Raw genomic sequence first — 21763 nt, 5'->3', positions numbered from 1 at the left:
ACGTCGATCCGTCCACACCCCCAACGTCGCTGTACCTGTTCCAGAAAGATTGGGAGAAAGTTTTCAAACCGCAGGAGTAGCCAAAGCAAGCCTGTGGAAGAGGAGGAGAAGACTAAGAGGAAGATTTGGAGCGAGAATCTTCAGACCTGAAGGAATCTTTTCAGAGAGACTGACGAACACGAGGAGCCCACAGATTGGCCCTTTACAGGTGCGTTACCTCCGCCGCTGTCAGATAGCCTACCTCTTGGCACACAGGTGAGGCATGGCTGTCGGGAAGATGGCTGGAAATAGGAAGTAGAGAGTGAAAGAAAGAATTTAACAAACGAGTTTTTAATCTGTAGCTATAATTCAAACGTTTATTGTTGAGAGAGAGTTGGTCTAAGCCAAGAAGATTCAGTCACACACCGTGGAGTTAGCTTTAGCTTATAACTTGATATTTACAAGCCTAGAGCTGCATTTATTATCTCGCCTGTGAGCATTTAGAGGCTTTAATGAGGGACTTAGGAGTCATTGTGGTGTATGGTGCTTTTTAATTATTTCTCCCCTGTATTTGGGAGCCTATGAGTGAGTGTTTGTAGGCTGGTTGTTGGCTGTCAGCTGTTAAGCCCTACTCTCCTCATCCTCACCTTACTGGTTCTGCCACACATGCAGGTTTCTACCTGCCTGACAGAGGGTTTCACAAGAGTTTCGAGTCTGCATTCCCAAACAGCTGCGTCTTCCTGCCCCTCTCCTCCAACCACTGTGTTTTACCCAGAAACTGTTTGATAAAGAGTGGTCTTCTCCAGTCACAGCAGGGGGTTGTCATGGAAACCCAGCTGATGTAGTTTGTGATTTAGTCACAAGATTTTGACAGTATGATTTTTTTTTAACCTATTGAGACACTGCGCCAACATTACATTTCTGCCTCTCAGACCCATAAAACTTAATTTTGAAGTTTGATCTATTAGCCACATTTAGAGAGATGACACCTTTTGGTGGTATCACAACAATGCACCCATTCCAATTTAAAAAAAACAATGTATTTGAGAGTAAAAACACTGATAACGGATAAATAAGAGCAAACTCATAACACAAATAACCAAATTCCCTGTACAGAGTTTAGTTATTACTCCCTAGATTTTACTCATCCCAAATAGCAAGGAGAATTATTTATAAAAACACACCAAAAAAAGCTTGGGTTTCAGGAGGTTTGATCTAAATTTTTAATCAATAAACAAGAACTTTCTGCTTAATTAATTAATCTTTTTTTTTTTACTTTATTTTATCAGACATGAACATGTATGAAATGTTGCTTCACAAAAATGACAAAGTAGATGCCATATACGTGTCTTGCCTCTGTAATCCCTGTCCCTGGTTAGGCTTTCAAGATCAAAACAGAAATCCCAGTGTTGGGTTTAATATGCCACAACTGTTAGAAAAATGTACAACAGAATCAAAGTCTGAAATAAAATCAAAGATTTTTTTAGATTTACAGATTTTAAACTGTACAGTTTGTGTTCATAGACAGCTTCAGTTTCAGACATTTCTTTACCCATGTGTTCAAAACCTTACTAGAGGTGTCCCAGTCTGATTTTGATATCGGATATCGGTCCGATATCAGCATAAAAACAAATATCGGTATCGTATCGGAACACATCTAAAATCTCCGATATAAGCACTCCGATATAAGCAGTCCATTCCAGACTCCGCTCCTGCTATTTTTATTCGATATATTTAGGTTATTTTCTGTGTCCTCTAATTTATTCTTTATTTTATTCAGTTACTAGTATATTCTTATGTTTAATGTTGAAATTTCTGTTACCCAATCGTTAATAATAAATGGGTCAGTTTTTACTCATACTGTTGCTGACAACTGTTCTTTGTTTGAATAATATCACTTTATCAAGCCTTTTTTTAACATGACATACATACTACAAAATAAGTAAAAAAAGTATGCATGTTTGATGCTGATATCGTATCGGATTAATATCGGTATCGGCCAATACTCAATGCTGCAGTATCGGTATCGTATCAGAAGTGAAAAAGTGATATCGGGACATCCCTAAACCTTACATCATGTCAGTGTCTTATAGTCTCAGATGGTTATGAGTTACACCCTGCAATTAAATGTTCTGTGTTAATTCTGATTATACTGATATTTTTTCTTGAAAATTTAAAAAAGAAAATCACATGACCTTTTTGCAATCCACTATTTTACAGTAGTAGAGAGATTGTGGTTAACAAGATCATTTCTGTTCATAAGGCTTCATGTTACCCATGATGCACTTACATAGTCTTTTGTAAATATTCAGATCAAGACGTTTTTCACTTTTGTTTCTCACGAAATCTGTCTTCTTATCAGTTTAATTTGTCAGTGTTTTCTGACGTCTCTCTGTGAGTCCAGGTGACTGTGAAGTGGGTGTTTGCTGTATTTAACCACTGTTGACAGTACATGCCAGGAGTGTTCAGTGAGTGGAGGGTACACATCCCTGACCTGTGTAATCACAGCCACTGAGGGCTCTGAAAAACCTCTGGAGTGTTTGTCTTTCAAATCACTTCCGCTCAGTTATTATTTATTAATGATTAATAATAATTTTGTGCTGAAGTTCATTCAGGGCTCTTTATCTTTATCTGTCATAGTCGTATCACTGGAGCTGATTTTTTCCTGCAATGTTTGGAATTCCAGTAATGTGCCACCTGAAAAGTAGGCCACTGTACTTGTAGTGTAACTCAAACTTGACGCTTTGCTTACCTGTGCTGCTGTAAAGAGTGCTCTGAAGTTGGTAGTTTGCATGAAGATAAGCCAACTGGAGAGGCTTTCGATGAAAATGAAGGGAACAGAGATCCATCCTGTTCTCTACAGACTCCTGACGCATGAATGACTGATTATTTACCTTTAAGAGGAGGCGCGCCTCAGTTTGATGTTTGTTTTAGTAACAGTAATGGTTGCTGACGCTCTCTGTTTTTTTGTCGGGCCTATTAATAATTCAGCTCTGGTGATCTGGTTGACTGGAAGCCAGCTGTTACACCTTTCTGAGCCCAGGCCGAAGAAGCTTTTTGTTGTGAAGCGACTGCAGAATCAGTAAAGTTTGGTTGAGAGTTTGATGACATTGTGATCACCCTTTGTATGAACTTAGAGGTATACTGGATCTACTCTTTGTGCTTGAGAGAAGTCACAGACAGGTCACAGCTGCTGCAGCCCTGACCGGGAAGAGTCAAACACAAACCACAGCTTAAACTGTAAACCATGAACCAGAGATACAATCGCAGCTCTGTGTACCATCACCTGATCTGAAACTCTGCCCAACCTGTAGAGGAGCTCCGAAAACTTTCCTCAGGGCCAGCAGACCCACTGTGTCACAAACAGCCTGTCAATTATTAACAGCCCAGTGCTCTCATTCCTTTGAGGTAACCATAGCAGCCAGCTCACTGAAACCCAGCCAGCAGCCTGGGATCTGCTGCTCCTGCTTTGTGGGAAAGACTACAAGTTAACAGGACACACACATACCAGTGACAGTGGGAGCAAGTGGACCTGTCTGACTTCATGAACCCGTCAGAAAAGGAATAATGGAGGATACAGATCAGTGCAGGGGAATTCTGGACATGTGGTGTATCTGATGTATGCAGAGGAATGTGAACACGTCACCTTTTCCATTTTTCTACACTTAAGGTTGATTTTTTTTAAGTGTTTGGACATGCGTCAGTGAAATGGACAGCCAAGTCTTTTATTGTCTGTACTGACCTTTCTGGAGTTATTGCACCCGTGTCCGTCTCAGCAAAGTGACCTGAGGTAGTGAGCAGGTGCTTTCACAGAGGACCACAGCTCTGTCCTCATCATGAATTTGACTCAGAGAAGGAAACTGCTGAAGCACTTTGGCGCCGTGCCTCCGGAGCCTCCTCCACCACTGCTGGTGGTTCCTGTAAGTGGACAGATGAGACGGTTGTTATAACCTCTGGTTGGTAGATGGGGCTGAGTGTGTTTAACCTCATGTGTGTGCATCTTGATTCTTACTTTAACCAGTTCACAGTCACAGCAATCCCAGTGAAGCTGTGTTTTGGACTGTCCTTCATAAAGTTGTCACTCCACATGTAGTGATCTAGCTTCAGCAAAGTCAGTATTACTTTTTCAAATCAAACACTAAAGAAAACTAGGCAGAAATTCAAAAAATCACCACATTGTTGTGGGAAAACATACAATCTTACACCAAAAAAGAAATGCTAATATTTCAACATTTTAAGCTATAATTAATGCTTATAGGCAAAAAATATAGTGAAAATGATTAACTTTACTTATTTCAGGATGTCTTCTAATTTTGCAGAATATTTTCTGCAGATTAGACAGAGGAGTTTGTTAACTTGTTAATATTTCTCTTTTGTCATATTAGTTTAAAAGGTTGTCAGAGCAGGGGTGGCCAACCTGTGTCTCGCAAGCCAGATGTGGCTCTTTGGTTTTCAGTGAGCGGCTCTTCGATCCACTCATAAAACTGATAAATTGTTGCAAACGTTGGGATCAATATTGTTTAATACTTGGGTGACGAGATTGATACTTAATTTTCAGTTTCTTTTCTCCACATGTGCTCCTCTCAATTGTTCATCTGCTCGTAGATAGATAGATAGATAGATAGATAGATAGATAGATAGATAGATAGATAGATAGATAGATAGATAGATAGATAGATAGATAGATAGATAGATAGATAGAACTTTGTCTCTTCTGCGGTAAAATCAGACATTTGTCTTTTACAGGGCTTTGAGTACAAACTTAAACGCACTTACAAACACAATAAATCTTGCTTTGAAAAATTGGAAATGAATTGATTTTCATTTTATGTCATTTCGTTTATGTGTGAGAAGACGGCCACGTTTTTTGTGGCTCTTTGCAGTACAATGATAATTTTTGTGGCTCTTGGTTTCTGATTGGTTGGCCACCCCTGTGCTAGAGCTTATATAAACACAACATGAGGGGTTGTACATTTTTCCATGCACAAGTTTTGTAAATTGATTTCAAGCTTCTCTTTGTTTTAATTTGAGGACTGGGATTAGGACTTGCAGTTTATGGAATTAATCCTGTGGTTGGACTTCATTCACCTGACAAAGAGGCGGCTTTGTAGCTTCAGCTTCACAGGTGGAGGGATTATCTCAGGTGCTTTCTCAAAGCCAGGGCTTTAACATTGTTAAATGACTAACAGAGCTCACCGTGGGCTGATACGAGATTCTGTGTGTCTCTCTGTGACGTTTGAGCTCCTCGGTTGTTCTGATGTCTGAGGTAGCTCCTCCTTGAATCCAGTTTATTGTAGGCCACTTGAGACTGTGAGACTGTGGGCAAAGGCTGGGTGGGTGGGGGAGGAGCGCCCCAGGTGAGCTCTCTCCTGGATGTTTTTCTCTTCCCTCCTTTCCAAGAGAGAAACACCACAGCTGGTCATAAGCCAGTTATATTAGCAGTGGATCATGGTATTCTCTGGATGGCATCTGGAGCTGTGATTGTTTAGTTTTTGTTGTTGGCGTTTGGAACATAAAGATCTGGCTGTTCAGTGAGGAGAGGAGGCCGCAGGTGTTTTGTTCAGCTCAGGGATCCCAGAGGAAATGGAAGTACGGTTCAAAGACCAGGCGGTAAGTGGAGAGCAAGGAATACAAACCATTAATAGGCTGACGCTACACTGATGCCTGAGTCCACTTAAATTATTAAAAATAAAAAAAGGCATTAACTGTTTCTGATACAAACAGCTGCGTGTTTCTTTAAGCTAACAGGATGTTAAGATAAAGGGAAGTATCAGAGTTACAGCAGTGGACAGAAAACAAGCAGATTTGTTTCTTTGCTTCACTCTTTGAACATGTCATTTCTGACAGATGGTTTCTGAACGTGCAGATATACTCTGCTTTGTTTAAAGGATGACACATTTTTTCCAAAGGTGTGTGTTAATAAGGGAAAAGGTCATTGGTGGTGTTTTAAATTGACTCATTGAAGTTAGCATAGACCGTCACTACTATGATGACCCACATCCAGAGTTAATATTTAACAGAGGATCATCAGTGGGCTGTGATCGAGGACTTTTTGTGTTATTTTCGTTCTGATTAGCTAAGGGAAGACACTTGTTGAAATTGTTCTTGATTTTGTCTGAGCTAAGTCGATCTTTGACAGAGCTGAAATGTGTCCACTCTTAGTTTTAACATCTGACTTTTGCTCGCCATGGTCTGTACATGTAACAGCTCTAATAAAATCAGGAGTCCAAGCTCATACACTTAAAGAATTCATTCTCCTTTTAGAGTAAAAAAAAAAGATGCTTAACATGAAGTCTGTGTGGAGTAATCTACAGCACATTTTATTAGCGTAACCAGGCCAAGTGCTGTTTTCCTTCTTCCACCTTCAGGTTTATCATTAACCTGTTCAGACAAATAGCCTACTGTTCACAGGTCACACGTTGTGCACCTGAACTCAGCGTAAAAGATCTGTTCAGTGATAGTTTGTGACATTTTTATGAAGCAACGAGAGGCTTTGTTTCAGTCATAAGTGTCTTTACAGGATCCGTGTTATCATATTTTAATCTGATAGTTGGTGTCGGTACGGATGTCTGACGTCTCAGTAGATGCTAAGATGGTGTTTGTGCTCCTTATAGTTGTAAAAGTTATGTTGCACAACTACAAGTCACTTCCTCGTAGTCATGTGACTTGAATACTAGAGTATTTTCTTGTTATTTGGTTTAAGTTGCACTGCAAAAAAACTGAAATCTTGAGAAGTGTTTTTGTCTAATTTTCAGTAAAATGTCTTTTTAGACTTAATATGAGCAACATTTACCTGACCAGTCCAGAAAAATGTCTTATATCAAGTTATTTAAAGGAAAAAATGAGGTATGAATTGCTTGTAACAAGTAAAACATCTGTCAGTGGGGTGAGAGAAATGTGCTTGTGTTAAGACATTATTCTAAACTTGACAAGCACATTTCTCTTTCCCCACTGGCAGATTTTTTTGTACCTGTCACAGGCAATTTACACATCATTTTTGTCTTTAAATAACTTGAAATAAGACATTTTTCTCGACTGGTCAGGTCAAAGAAGCTCATATCAAGTCTACAAAGACAAAAAAAACACTTGATACAGATTCAGTTTTTAGCAGTGTGCTGTGTTAGTTGTACTTTATGTGAGAGGACTTCCTGAGATTTGTTCAAACCACACAAGTAGAGAGACTTCTCAGGGACACAAATGCTTTTTGTTTTTCTCCTTTTGTTCCCTTTTTGCCCTCTGAATGTGAGAAGACCTTCATAAAGGCTCTTCACAAACTGCTTCTTTCATTAGTTTCCCTGCCTTTGAAACCCGGTCTCTTTTAAATGTTTACTGTCTTGATTAAAGCTTAACACCTTCATGTCTCTGACAGGAGGAGCCGACTGTTCCTGGAGCATACATACAATAATGATGCTACAGGTTTCTTCCTTTCTTTGTGGAATATAGGTCATTGTCAGTTGGCACTTTGTTTTGGTTTTGACACAAGTGCCTTAATGTTAAAAAAAAAAGTAAAATATGAGAAGGTGTCATGATGTCAGAGCAGCTCGTACACCTCTCTGCTTTTACGCCTCAATTTGTGGAAGAGCTTACAGGAAGGTATTAAATTATACACAACCATCTAATTGGTAAAAAAATAAGTCTTGAGAGAAATAACCTGTACGTTTTCAGATGTGTTAAAACTTTCCAAGAAGTATACAACAGAGAACTTTCCGGCCCACTGGCTACAAATGCTCTACAATTTCACCCGCCTCCAGGCCTGAGAGGTTTGACTGTTTACAGAGAGACACACACAGAAGTGTGCTGGGCAGGGCAGATGTCATGAGTCTTACAGAGGTCCTGCCTCTTGCGCTGCAGTAATATCTTAAACAACTAGTATAAGTCAGGAAATATAACAAGCAAGTGATGTTTTTTGTAAGCAAATTCAGTGTCTGATGCTTATCTTTGTCAAATTTGTAAATGTTTTAAAGAATTTGAGCTTTTAAATGTTAAAGAAGACAGTTAGATAAGTCACCCTCAGCTGATCGGTTGATTAACTGATCAAAAAGTAGACATTTCAAATAACAATAATGAGCTTATAGCCTTGTTTGTCTGTGTACATTGTTTTAACTGTGTACGCTCGCTGAACCTCCCCGGGTGTAGCTCGGTGTCAACACCACAGGGACCCAAGAACGTAGCCCCTCCTCCAGACCGGTCAGGCAGGATCGAGGCAGGTGAGAGCATGCCGAGATCAGGTTGAGTTGTACACACTCTTCCTTCTTGGCAGAAGCTCTCAGCTGTCCTCACTGTAATAACCCAGATTATACACACAGAGCCTCATCTTAAAGAGATATTTTACTCTTTGCTGTAAAACCCTTTCTTTAATCTCTTCTCTCCTTCACAGAGACCAGGTATGGAGGACCTGACAATATGGGAGCAACATACAATAACACTGAGCAAAGTAAGTGATTGTTTAATAGGCCAACTGTCAGAAAATACAAGCATACGCAGGGTTTGGATGAAGACTTCTGTATCTGTGTCAAAGAAACTTGCATCAAACTGCTTTAGTGGATTTAGTTTTGCAAGTAGGAGCCCTGAAAAGAGAGTTTCAGTGCTGTTTCTGTGGGTGTTGTTGAGGTCTTACAGGGGCTGTGCTGGACCGTGCTTCAGACCTCTCAGTTTCACAGCTCAGACTCTGTCAGGAATTCGCAGCGACACACCCTGCTGCACCTCTGCTGCCTCTTCGCTCTCCCTCCTCAGAGCGAGCGCAGCTGGAATGTGCTCTATCTGTCTCCTCTATCTCCCACTCACGCTCTGCCCACCTACTCTCCTGCATTCTTTCTTTTCATTCATGCTCCTTCTTCATCACACTCTCTGTCATCTTCACCCCATCAGGAAGAATCTTTTTCTTTTATTGATTTAAGTCTCACTTTCCCCTCATGGCAGGATTCAAAGGTGGGATTTGGCTTTGCCATATCAGGAGGCCGGGACAAGCCTCACCCAGACAGCGGGGATACGACAGTGGTGGTGTCAGACGTGCTGCCCAATGGACCGGCCATGGGGCGGCTGTTGTAAGTTAACGACCATCTCTCTGATCTTTATTCAAAAACTTAAAAATGTGGCATTTAAACATGTTGTGCTTACTTCGTCTAAAATTTAATGGAAAGAAGGCTTGTTGACCAGCACACAGTCTTATTCACATGCATGGTTCATCTGCTCTGCAGCACCAAAGACCAAATCGTGATGGTCAATGGAGTATCGATGGAAAACGTCCACTCTCACTTCACCATCCAGACCCTCAAGTCATGTGGCAAGACTGCAAACATTGTGAGCACCTGTTATAAAAATCTGAGTGACTTTTGATGATGAAAGAATCTGTCCTCACTTGTGTCTAAATCTTTGGACCTCATCATCTGTCTCACTCCAGACAGTGAAACGTCCCCGCATGATCCAGATCCCAGCAACATCCAGACCGTCCCGGGCTGCCTCCCATTCCAACCTGCTGGAGCAGGACCCCCCGAGACGAACACGACGCTACTCTGATGGCAGCGACAACAGAGATGGAGGCCGTTACCGCGCCCGCAGCTCCTCGCCGAACCGTAACGGTTATGGAAACACATTACCGCTGGTGTCATCAGGATACAAGAGGCTCCCACATCATGATGTCCCAGAAAAACCCATCAAAACTACACTCATTAAAAAGAGAAATACAGATGGTAAGACTTCAGGAAAGAAACTCATCAGAGTGCTTTCAAACATATCGCTGGTTTCTGACTTCTTCTCTGTTTCAGAGTACGGATTGAAGCTGGGCAGTCAGATCTTCATCAAGCACATGACAGACTCAGGCCTGGCTGCCAAGGAAGGCACACTGCAGGAAGGAGACCTTATTCTAAAGGTGAAAATTAATATTCAAAAATTCATCTCAGAAGTGCCGATATGCAGCACCCGCAGAATGAAATACTTTCTCTTCACAAAATCTCATTTCCTGTTTTATCATTTCTTTCCTGCGATCAGATCAACGGCATGACGACGGAGAACCTGTCACTGCTGGAGACCAAGCACCTCGTAGAGAAGAGCAGAGGCAAACTGACCATGACAGTCCTCAGGGATGACCGTAAGTTCCTGGTCACCATCCCAGAGGTGGAGGACAGTCCCCCTAACAGTGAAGACGACCGCCGCCGAGATAGCAGCTCTGAACTAGAAGGTAAAAACTTTGTGATCAAATGAAGGCTGTGGCAAGGAAACGTTTTAACACTCAAACCAGTCAACTGAAGTTTTTGTTTCCCCACAGACATTTCAGACATCGATGTCCCCATTCACAGGACGTCCCGTCAGCCCAACAGAGAAAAAAGGACACGCAGGTATGGCACTCCTGACAAGTCGAGTCAAGTCATTTCAATAACTACACCACGTCCTGTGACTTGTGTTTTTGTGTTCAATCATAATGTCATATCAAAAAAAGAAAAGGGAGAGCTTGTTAGTGTACAAAACTCATAATACGGAGTGAAAGCCTCCGTTGTTGTTGCGTGGTGAATTTTCTTTCACTGGTATTTCTGGGGTGGAGTAATCTCTCTCTGTGCCAAACTTCAAAACTTGTCTCACCACTGACATGCCAGCTCCATCATCTGTCCACACCACCTTCAAATTTCTCCTCAGTCAGGGTGATTTTCTTTAATTAGTTGTTTTCATATTATAAGTTTGTTAATTTCACTCTGTATTTGACACAGAAAGACAGTAGTCTTTGTGATGTTTGTTTTGAGCAAACAAACTGATGTTGAAAACCCTGACAGCAAGATTATTCAGCGTTTAGGCTGCAGCATATGGGATACATTTATTGTACATTCAACATGTAACAGATCCGTGACAAAAGACCTGTTTGACGAAGAAAGGCAACTTTGTGTTTTTTTCATACAGGACGAGAGCTGAACCTCCTCTACCAAAGTCTCGGGATGCATCACCGGTACGCTCCACCCTGCCTCGTCCTCCTGCGAGGACCTTCGCCTCCCGCAGAGGTCAGCTTTACCCAGGATATAGTCCTCACAGTTTGGTTTTTGATCAACCTCTTTAAGAACCAGCACATGACAATGATAACATTAACATGTTAATTGTTGTGAATGCAGGTCCATCTGAGTCAGACTCAGACCACAGCGCCTCTCCCCCCATCAGGAGGGCCAGTCCAGACGTGAGGGATCACTCCAGCAAATACAAGTCAGTTTATTTCCATGGCTGTGTAACTAACCAGTTGTTCCTGTGTGCATTCTGAAACCAAACTATGGTATTTTTTCTTATCTTGCAAACCTGTAAAAGCTTCTTAACGACCATTCTGTCTTAGATTAGACGAGTCAACACACACAACTTCAAGCTCCTCTCATATTTCCAGGAAAAGGCGCCGTGCATACAGCCTATATTTACATCTTGCTATCAGCCTGATTTTGCGTAGTTTTGTAAACATGATCAGAAAATCATACACAGTGGTCCCTATTTGTGTGTGTATGAAGCTCCTACTGTGTGATTACTGCTCTTGCTTCCTCAGCGTCAGAGTGCAGTGTGACAGGGTGCAGTGGGACACCACTATTACACTGGAGGGTGAAGGCGTGATTATGGTGGTGCTGCTGCAGAGTCAATGTGAAAGAACACATAAGTCTGTTTACATCATGTGACAGACCGCCTGGTCCACAGTTAAATCTTGTGTTATTTTGTTCATTTCTTGAACTCTTAAGATTTATTTATTTCCACTTTAATTCAAACTGATAACTTCAGTGTTTTTAAATTGATGTTTTTAAATAAACACAAGGTATTGGTGCTCTTAAAAGAAGGATGAGCTCTTTGTGAAGATCAACCTTTTTTTTTTCTTGTTTTCAGTAGGAAATGTCTTTTAAGACTTACAACGAGCCACATTCACCTGACCAGTCCAGAAAAATGTTATTTTTTTAAAGTTACTTAGAGACAAAAATGAGGTCTGAATTTCTTGTAACAAGAGAAAGGTTACTCGTATTAAGACATTATTCTCGTTTCAAGCAAATTTTTGAGCAAACTTTTCTTGTTCCATTGGACAATTATTTGTTTCCTCATTACAAGCAATTCAGACATAACTTTTGTCCTTAAATTACTTGAAACAAAACATTTTTCTGGACTGATCTGGTAAATGTTGCTCATATCAAGTGTGATAAGACAATTTGTACCTAAAATAAGACAAAAACACTCGACAAGATTCCATTTTGGAGTTGTGAGATCATCTTTCTGCTTTCTTTTTCTTCAGAAGTCTCCCTGGTATGTCCACCCTCCCAAACCCCCGCTCATCTCCCGTGGCCCCGAAGTGGAACGCCTCCCGCCCGTCCTCTAATGCCTCACGTCCTCGCAAACCAGTCTCAGAGTCAGACTCTGACCGCAGCCCTTCCCCTCCACCACCACCACGCAGAGAGAGCCCTCTCCTAGACGGCAGATACAAGTAAGGGCAGATCTCAATCCAGCGTCTTAATCAAAGTAAAGAAAAGATAACTTGATTTCCTTGAAGGATTTTCTAACTGTTTTTTTTTTCACATTTGCACCTGCCAGAAGTCTTTCTGAACTACCACCTGCACTGCTGAGTGCCTCCCCCATCACTGTTCGCCAGGAGCCACCGAGGAGGGTCAACTCTCCTGTGAGAGCCCCAATGCCAGGTCAGTTCACCACACACATCATGTCAGACACCATCACATGAAAAACAAACAACAACAATAAACAACAACATGAGGATAATCCTGCTTCTTTGTGACAGTCTGGTCCTGGCACTTTGTCTGACACCTCTGGGACAATATTTGCTTAATGTTTTAATGTTTGTTTCTGAACACGTGTCAGCTGGCAAACAAAGCCAAAGAGCAAACATAAAAGATGTTTTGAGCAACAGTTAAAGCTGGAGTGGAAGTTACTTCTACTTGTGGCGATATTTCTCCATTATGAACTTGATCTTTTCTTCTCTTACAACACAAAAAATGCAAACATATGAAAGGGATACTTCATCGGAGTCATGAAAACATGGGTGATAAAGATTAAAGATACTCCTTTTGTGCTGATTTCATCTGCAGTGTGTCTCACCTGTTTTTCTCCTTGTGTTTTAGACTCTGATTCGGACCCAGAGATCAACATGGCGCCTCCTCAGAGGCAGAGCACCACATACAGTCAAGACTCCCTCAGCAGATACAGGTACAGATGAAGGTCCGCCCAACCCCCAAACCACCCCCAACCCCCTCCCTGAAATCCATCCAGATGTCACGGACTGGGACACTAAGCAGACTGTGCACGCCTCCCCCTCTTTTTCAAACATGAGCTGATCACTTTTTTATTTTTCTTCTTAGACTTAAATTAGTCTGTGTCTGCTGATTTCTCCTTCCTGATTTGCTCATTTTTATTCCTGAAGTTTTGTAGCCTCTGATTTTGCTTCATTTTTTGTTTTTGACTGTGTATGAAGTGTTTGTGTTTGTGGTGGCATATGTTTAACCAATGAAATAAAAGTGACTTTCACTGAACATGTCCCTCTCCTGTATGTGGCAAAAATGTTGATTCAACAGAGGATGAGAAAGATATTACAATCAAACGTGTGCATTAGAGCAAGTTGTTGATCAGTTCTCTGAAATCTGCATGTTTCATTCTGCATGTGCTAAATTGATAGAGGATGTAGCCTCACATGATCAGTTAAGACAGCTAATGCTACTGAATGGTTAATTTTGATCAGTTACAAAGCCGTTAACCATCAAAGAGAGAGCTTCCCCCAGAGACACTAAGGTGAATATTCAACATTTCAGTCTCATGCTCTCATCAATAATCATATTAGCCACAGGTCCCCCCTCTTCAAACGTGACTGAGATTTGTTGTCTTCCTCCTCCCTCACTCCCGCCTCCCTTTCTTTTCTTGCAGAGTCCTGCCCAGTGTCTCGCTGCAACCACAGGTGGAGTCGCAAGGTGAGCCACCTCGATGGAGCACCCCCAGCGATCCTCCACGGAGAGGTGTGTATGCACAGCGGTGAGGTTGAGCTGTGAGTTTTGTTTGCTCTGGGACTGTGAGTGTTGTTTTTGGGAAGCATTTGTGTTTTGTTTTCAACCTGCACAGTTTCATGTCCTGTCGTAGACATGACGCTTTTACCATGGTGGTTAAATTTATGAATGGATTTAACATAACTCAAAAAGTAACAAGCAGATCTTGATGAAATTGTCAGGAAATGTTCAAAATGGGATAAGAAAGAAGTGATTCCATTTTGGAGGTGATCTGGATCACCGTCTGGATGCAGGATTTTTTTTTAAGGATTCTTTATCATTTTGAGATAGGGCTGTTTTCACTTTATGTGTATATAACTCCACGTTAAATGGTCGGGTCGCTTTGCAAAAGAATACAAGACAAGTTCACCATAATTTCTAACAGATGTAAAAGTACGATCCAGATCCTGGAAATATTCTGGATACTAAGGTCAGGAATATGAAATATGTACTGGTTCATCATAATTTTCAACACTGTCAGGTAACAAATTATGGTACAAAGCTGCAACTAACACCAAATTGTAGCAGACAGTCTGCTGAAAGGGAGGATAACATTAAAGTAGGGCAACCACAATATGCTTGGAGGAGGTCTGCGCTCTCTAAGTGCTTTTCTTGTTTTAACAACTTGCCCATCAGTGGCTCAACAAATACTTAAAAAATGTGTTGATGTATTAAAAATCCATCATTCCAACTTGTATCCACTCCTCTTTACAGCTCATTCAGAGTCTGAATCGGAGGCCAGTTACGCCTCTGTTCCTCGAAGGGAATCTACAGACAGCGCAAACTCCAACCCAGCTGCTAAAACCGGAGTAAGGTAAGATACACCATCAGATCGTGTCAGATCTCATTACAGTGAGTCAGCAGCCTGGTGCCAGTTTGAGTGTGATTCATGTGATTAACACGCCTGCTGCTCATGTGAAAACATTTGGTCTAATGAGAAACTTGAATCTACAAACTTGGGACTCTTCACACAGATGCTTGTTGAATTTCTTGTTGTATACTACACAACGACAGATTGAATCGCTCAAACACAATCACTCTCTCTTTCAGGGTCCTGCCTGTAATGAAACCTGCACCTGTGGCTGTGAAGCAAGACCCCCCTCGGCGGGCCCCATCACCCACCAGACCACCACCTGATGGTCAGTTTACTCCTCAGCATCACTCTCTCATCCTTTCCTCTTCCTCTACATTCAGAGTTTTTTCTCACCACAATCTCTGCTGGCTTTCCTTCAGATTCCTCCGAGTCCGACCAGCTTTCACATCTCAGAAGGTCTGGGAGCTCTGAGCGAGGGGACAGCCACCGCAGGTGTGTCTGAGGATCAAAACAGAAGCATCCTCTCAGAACCATAATTGATGTGCTATTTAAACCATGTGTTTTGGTTTATTTACTGCTTTTAGTGTAATCTAATATCACACTCACATTGCTGACTGATGTTTTATTTTCCCCCTTCACAGAGCTCATCCTGCTGCAAATGGCACCCTTAGGTCTGGGATTTCAGTGAACAGCAACCCAGTGCTCTACAGTAAGGTTCAACTACCAAAACTACTGAGGGGAGATGTTTCAGTGTTATGTCTGTTTTAATCTTGAAGTTAAACTCTACCTGCTCGCAGCTCTGCACATAAGGAGAGCAGCGTTTTTATGTGTAATGGGACTTTATTCAAAACACATATGTGTTTCACAATAAGGGGTCTCACTGTTTCTGTATCTCTTCCAGCCAAGCCTGCTGAAGAGCCCATCTACTCACTGCCTCCAGATTCTTACCCCTCACCCAACCCAGGGTGAGTCATGTTTGTCACCCTATTTAAGGTTTTCTTTAAACTTCGCTATTTTTCTGGACTACATTTAATTCAATACTAACTTCTTCTCTAATTGTCATTTTCAGGTACAGTTCAGATGTTCGTACGGTGTCGTTTGTGAAGGAGGGCAGCATCGGGTTGAGGCTTGTGGGGGGAAACGATGTCGGTATATTTGTGGGTGGAGTTCAACCAAACAGCCCGGCGTATGAGGAGGGAATGAAAGAGGGAGATCAAATCATGCAGGTGAGATGAAAATGCTCTGCTTTACCTGCTGAAAGACTTATTAGCTTTAAAGTCATAACAGTAGAAAGGAGGTCTCTAGTATTTACTGTAACTTAAGGAGATATGACTTAAATTCTCCATGACAGCGGTTGTCTCTTTCACTGGTTTTTAAAATGTAAAAGCCAAGCTTGTTTTCCTTTCCTTTTCCTTTAATCTTTCTCAGGTAAATAATGTTGACTTTGGTCACTTTACGCGAGAAGAGGCAGCAAACTTCCTCCTGAACATCAAGAAAAGGGAGCAGGTTGAAATCTGCACGCAGAACAAAATGGACCGTAAGTTCATCACGAGGATCATCTTGTGATTCCTGGAGGCAGAGTCACTGAATAAATATAATAACCATAATTCTGTCTTTTATTAGTTTATAAGAAGATCATTAAGTCCAACCTGGCGGATAATTTCTACATCCGCACCCACTTTGACCACGAGGCAGACAGCTCCATTGGACTGAACTTCACCAGAGGGGAGGTGTTCAGGGTGGTGGACACGATGCACCGTGGGAAGCTCGGCAACTGGTTGGCAGTCCGCATGGGGAACGACCTGCACGAGATGGATAAAGGCACCATCCCAAACCAGGCCAGGTCAGAACCAGCCCAGAAACAGACTTTCAGATGTCCCCTTTAACCAAACAACATGACTCAGTCTTCATATATGTAATCATCTCCTGCAGGGCGGAGACGTTCGCCAGCATAGAGCAGGCACAGCGCGCCAGCGGAGAGAGGCAGGCGTCAGGGCCCAGAGCTGAGTTCTGGAAACTACGGGGGCTCAGAGGGAACAAAAAGAATGAAAAGAACAACCGTCGTAGTCGGGATGACCTGCTGCAGCTCACAATCCAGGGGAAATTCCCGGCCTATGAGAGAGTCCTGCTCCGAGAAGGTTGTCCTTGACCTCCACACACAAAAACATATAAAACCACAAGCTAACACATGATGAGCTTGTTTTAATACTCCTGATTTGTTTCTCTCTACAGCAAACTTCAAACGACCAATCGTCATCATGGGTCCTCTTAATGATATCGCCATGGAGAAGCTGGTCAGAGAGATGCCTGATGATTATGAGATAGCAGGTTAGTTTCTGTTTTATAAAACTATCTTAACTGACAAGAGTTATGTTTAAATTGAGACTTTTTTTGTTGTTCCCTTCATTCCTTTATGCTTTGGTTGCTCTCCTGATCAATTGCGCCCTTCTTTCCTGTGTGACAGACATGGTTCCTCGCAGTGGAAGTGGAGACAGCGCCTCCACAGTCATCAAACTGGACACTGTGAGGAAAATTGCAGAGAAGGTGAGCCATGGATGTAAAGTCATAGCCAGAGAGTGAATAAAATTCACAGTAAAACAGTTCTCCAGAAGTGAAAACAAATATTTAGAGCTCCCCCTAGTGACTGGTTTCAGTATAGGTCGTAAAGCCTTTCTCTCTCACGTGGGTCAAACTAAAATCAGAAGGTTAAATACATTTTCTCTGACATGATTTTTCCTCATTACAGTTAGTTCTTATCATTCTTATTTATCTGCAAGTTTTCATTACTGCTAAGAAGTTAAATTGTGTTATTTTGATTCCAAGAAGAAGGAATTAAAAGTCGAAATTGACCCTTGATTAGTGCTTCACCACTGAGCAGGACTGCAAACACTGAGGGATTTTTGCTCCATTCACAAAGAGAGGTCGTAGCAATAACAGTCCTTATCATTAATGATAATGTTTACCTCTCTAACCTCTATTTTTCTTATCTTAGGACAAGCACCCTCTCCTGGACATTACACCCACTGCAGTGGAAAGACTGAACTACATCCAGTACCACCCAATGGTTCTCTTTTTGGACCCTCATAGCCGTAAAGACGTCAAAGCCATGAGGCAGAGGTACAACCCAAACTCCAACAAGAGCTCGAGACGTCTTTACTCACAGGCTCTCAAGCTGAGGAAAGACTGCAGCCACCTTTTCTCAGGTAAACAAAGTTAGCTAGTAATTTGCTTCTCTTGATTTTTGACTACAATAAAGCTAATAACTGGTGTTGTGTCTGAAATAACTCCTTATTCCCTGATCTTGCTCCAGCCCGTATCGACCTGCAGCCCGGCTCCAGTGCTTGGTATGAGAGCCTCAAAGATAAGATCCGTCACCAGCAGTCGAAACCAGTCTGGGTGTCTGAAGTCACGGTATGACATTCAAACAAACTCTACACACACACACACACACACACACACACACACACACACACACACACACACACACACACACACACACACACACACACCTCTTTTTTTTACATGTGACACATTCTCTGTTTGGACAATTAAAATGAAACTTTGTAGCGACAGTGTCATTGGAAGTCCTCTGGGAGTTTTTTTTCTACTATGATTTAAAACATTACAGATGCTTATGCAACCTTTTGAAATCTGTTTTAAAATTTTGGAAATACTCTCCCAAGTTTTCTATTTACTGTCCTAACAAGTTAGAGACATGAGTTGCCAACATTTTCTAAAGTCAACCTTAAAAATATCATTGTCATTTAGTTAGAGCAAAATGTGTGACAAAATTTAATGAAATTCTGTCACAGTGGTTTAACGCCACATGTGCTGAGGCTTATAAAGACATATAAGCCCAAACATTTAATGTAAAAAAGGAAAATGTTCAACATGTAACAGGATGTTTAATGGTATTAAGGACAAAAGAACTCTTTCTCTGTGTCCTCTTTCTTTAAATGTCTTGTGTTGCCCGTTGAAAATAAAGTGAATTTCTTTTTCTGTGATCAACTTTTTATTGAAATTTAACAATTTGACAAAAACAGAAAAAAGGAGGACAAGCAGCAAAAGATACAAAAAAAATAGAAGTCACAGAGCTTGGGTGCATAGATGTCCGTGTATCAAAACACATATGTAAAAGTCCATCATCAGATCCATTGGAACCAGGAATGAATAGGAAGGCACCCAGCATTAGTAACCTCATGCCCTACAGTGTCCATTACACAATATACATACTTGAAAGGAACAAAAATAAAAAAAGAAACCAAAACAATCAAACAAATAAAAAAAAACAGGTCCAGGCTACACTGAATAACCTTTAAAAGATAATTATTTATTCAAACGTTTTTGAAGGTCGTTTATAACTTAAGGCCATGTTTTCATGACAGAATCTTTCGCTCCATGAATACGGGCAATGTTATTCTCCAAATAAGCAATGTCTAAATAAATAAAGTTAATTTCTTATTGTTATTTTTATTCCAGCTGGAGAGTGGTGGAGAGCAGGACTTGGATGCTTTGGACCAAACCCAGTCGGACTACCTCAGTGCTGCCAGTGACCTGGAGGACACAGATGGAGAAGCTTTCACTGATGGAGAGGCCTACACCGACAATGAGGACCTGGAGGAGGCTTACCCTGGTCAAAATGTGTCGAGGGCTTCCAGAGATTCCAGGCAGGCTGGAGCTGCTTTGGCCCGATCTTCTGAACCAGCTTATGGGCACTATAGCCCCACCCTGGACCCTGAGCCTCAAGCAGACACATACTCCCTCAGAGAAATCCCACCCTTGCTGCACGTACCTGAGCCCCGATCGCTCCGCCGGGACAACTCAAGCCCGCCCTGTAGCCCTGCTGAGGAAGAAGACCCAACTCTGCGAAGTTTCACAGACTCTGACTTCAGCGCTCTGGATACGATTCAACCAACCACTCCGTCAGATGGACCCCCAGATTTTATAGCCCCTGACCCCACCACACGGTACTCTGTGAATGACCGGTCATATGCTGCTGAGGTCCAGCCTGAGAGCCCACAACAAGCCAGCCTGTCTGCTATCGAGGAGAAATTACAAGAGGTGAATGAGGTTTGTTCTTTTTTAGATTTATAGTTATGTTCATTTGTGTTTACTTGATTTCAGCTTCTCACATGTAATTGTGCTCCTTTATCTCACTCTTCTATGGCAGTAAAAAAAATAATGCATCGTTGTTGGTTGGACAAATCAAGATCTATGTTTGACAACTTGGGCTGAGGAAAAATTACATTTACAATTTTTGCATCTGTTTCTGAATTCTGTGTTATACAAATGAAAAGTCAACATAATGATAAGTGGGAGGACAGCTGCACTTACTCTTGTCCTTAATACAAAAGCTTCATGTTTTTCGCTACTTTTCATCTTGCTCCTAGTTTGACAGTATTCACATCAACTCTTTGCTGTCATAATTTAACCACTAACAATTTAACGCACAAGCAGCAGAATGGAGCAATAAATGCAGAACTATGGCTTCACAACAGAAAATAAAGTTGAGAAGAATAAATAAAATGTTTACTGTTCAGCCAAGTTTTAAGATCTGCATGTTCCGTCTTTTCTGAGAAAGCCTCAAAAGATCTATAAGTATCCAAACCACTACTTTCAGACATGGCAGTCTACATAAAAAAGTAATGATATCCATAGTTAACACATTTAATACCAGTAGAAACAGAATTAGAAAAACCAGTGCCAAAATTATCTCTGAATTGTAAATTTGTATTGTAATACTGAATTTGCATAAAGATAATGACAAATATAAAACTCACTGCTCTCTTGTTCTCTCCCGTAGGCTCGCTCTGCAGAACAGAAGCCACAGGCACAACCTGAGGAGAAGAAGGGTCAGCATTTTCTCGTGTAAGTGTCCCTGTGATGATTTTAGGTGTTTGAATTCTTAAGTAAATTCCAAACTGAAGCTCTGACCTACTTTATAAACCTCTTTTTCTCTTACTTTGAACAGGCTTGCACATCATCACCAGGCAGTCCAGTTCAGACGCACACAGATCCGAGGCAGCGACAGCTCTGACGATGAGGACGAGGCCGAGGACTTTGAATGGGGACCTGCGACAGAACTTTAGTTAGCAAGGAGGATGAAAGCTGGAGTGTGTTGCTTTACAAAGGACATGAAATTATTACACTCCGCTTAGGAACTGTTGAATCGAGATCATTTTGTACGTGTTTCGCTGCAGAAGAAAACTTTTGTGCTCACCTCGCCAAGCTGAGGACTTACAAGGATTCTTGTGTCAAGATTTCTACTACCTTTTATAGATGATTAAACATTTTGACATCAAAGGAAAAACATATGGATGCTAAGATCAAAGTGCCTGATTTCTTTTTATATTTTCATTAATTTTATTGCTTGTCAAATAAGCCTGCTTCATGTCATTTCTACCAAATGCAGCCGACAAAATATGTAGTTTTATTGGAAATATCAGTCAATGATCAATCTCAGACATATGTCAGAATGTCAATAAATATGTGGATACTTCTAACTTTTTTATTAAACAGTATTTCTGATTAAAGGGTGTTTTTCTTTAATCATATGAATAAATTATAATTCAAAAGGTTCATAACCAACATTTACAAAATAAACTCGAAGGCTTCAATATTTTTATGCAACTTTAAACTGATGAACTGTTGAAGTAAAAATGATACTTGTCAACTGATTGCACAATGGATTTTGATACAAAAAGAGATGTTAAAGGAAGTTGTGCTCAAAATGTGTCAGATATAACCACTAAAATGGCAAAGAAAGGAAAATAATGAACCTTGTGACCAAGGTGTCAAAAGACTGCAGGGGTTTTTTCATGGTATAAAGAGAGATGTAAGGTGGCTTCTGCATGTCAACTTTGTTTTATGGGTTTTCTTGTACAAAACCATTTTAATAAGGCTTGGTGATAACAGTTGTTCATAAATCCATACAGTGCTTATCAGATTTATTAGACCACCACCCTGTTTAAAATGTTTGCAATCACTG

At 41.2% G+C, this 21763-nt stretch overlaps 1 protein-coding gene across 3 annotated transcripts; it reads left to right on the top strand.

Annotated features, from left to right (window-relative positions):
* The first annotated feature begins 3 nt into the window (after positions 1 to 3).
* On the top strand, positions 4 to 21276 carry tjp3 (tight junction protein 3). 3 transcript variants are annotated; one of them, XM_074668579.1, is made up of 30 exons: positions 4 to 208; positions 8357 to 8413; positions 8899 to 9023; positions 9177 to 9279; positions 9380 to 9668; positions 9744 to 9847; positions 9967 to 10156; positions 10244 to 10313; positions 10867 to 10964; positions 11073 to 11160; positions 12212 to 12400; positions 12508 to 12611; positions 13050 to 13134; positions 13846 to 13934; positions 14676 to 14775; positions 15012 to 15100; positions 15195 to 15267; positions 15417 to 15484; positions 15677 to 15740; positions 15845 to 16001; positions 16204 to 16312; positions 16399 to 16618; positions 16708 to 16913; positions 17008 to 17103; positions 17240 to 17319; positions 17768 to 17978; positions 18086 to 18186; positions 19255 to 19845; positions 20579 to 20643; positions 20747 to 21275. In XM_074668579.1, exons 2-30 carry the CDS (start codon positions 8366 to 8368, stop codon positions 20862 to 20864), a joined length of 3930 nt encoding a protein of 1309 aa, XP_074524680.1. In that variant the 5' UTR covers positions 4 to 208; positions 8357 to 8365; the 3' UTR covers positions 20865 to 21275. The 3 variants fall into 3 exon arrangements, with proteins under 3 accessions (XP_074524680.1, XP_074524678.1, XP_074524679.1); XM_074668577.1 differs by lacking the exon at positions 4 to 208 and adding an exon at positions 3532 to 3899 and having other exon boundaries at positions 20747 to 21276; XM_074668578.1 differs by lacking the exon at positions 4 to 208 and adding an exon at positions 3532 to 3899 and having other exon boundaries at positions 19255 to 19836.
* Positions 21277 to 21763: the final 487 nt, after the last annotated feature.

This window comes from Halichoeres trimaculatus, unplaced genomic scaffold (assembly GCF_033239565.1).
Source record: "Halichoeres trimaculatus isolate MK-OKI-2021-1 unplaced genomic scaffold, fHalTri1.1 fHalTri1_scaffold_4, whole genome shotgun sequence".
Lineage (NCBI taxonomy): Eukaryota > Metazoa > Chordata > Actinopteri > Labriformes > Labridae > Halichoeres > Halichoeres trimaculatus.
This window is presented reverse-complemented; position numbering and strand designations above follow the sequence as displayed.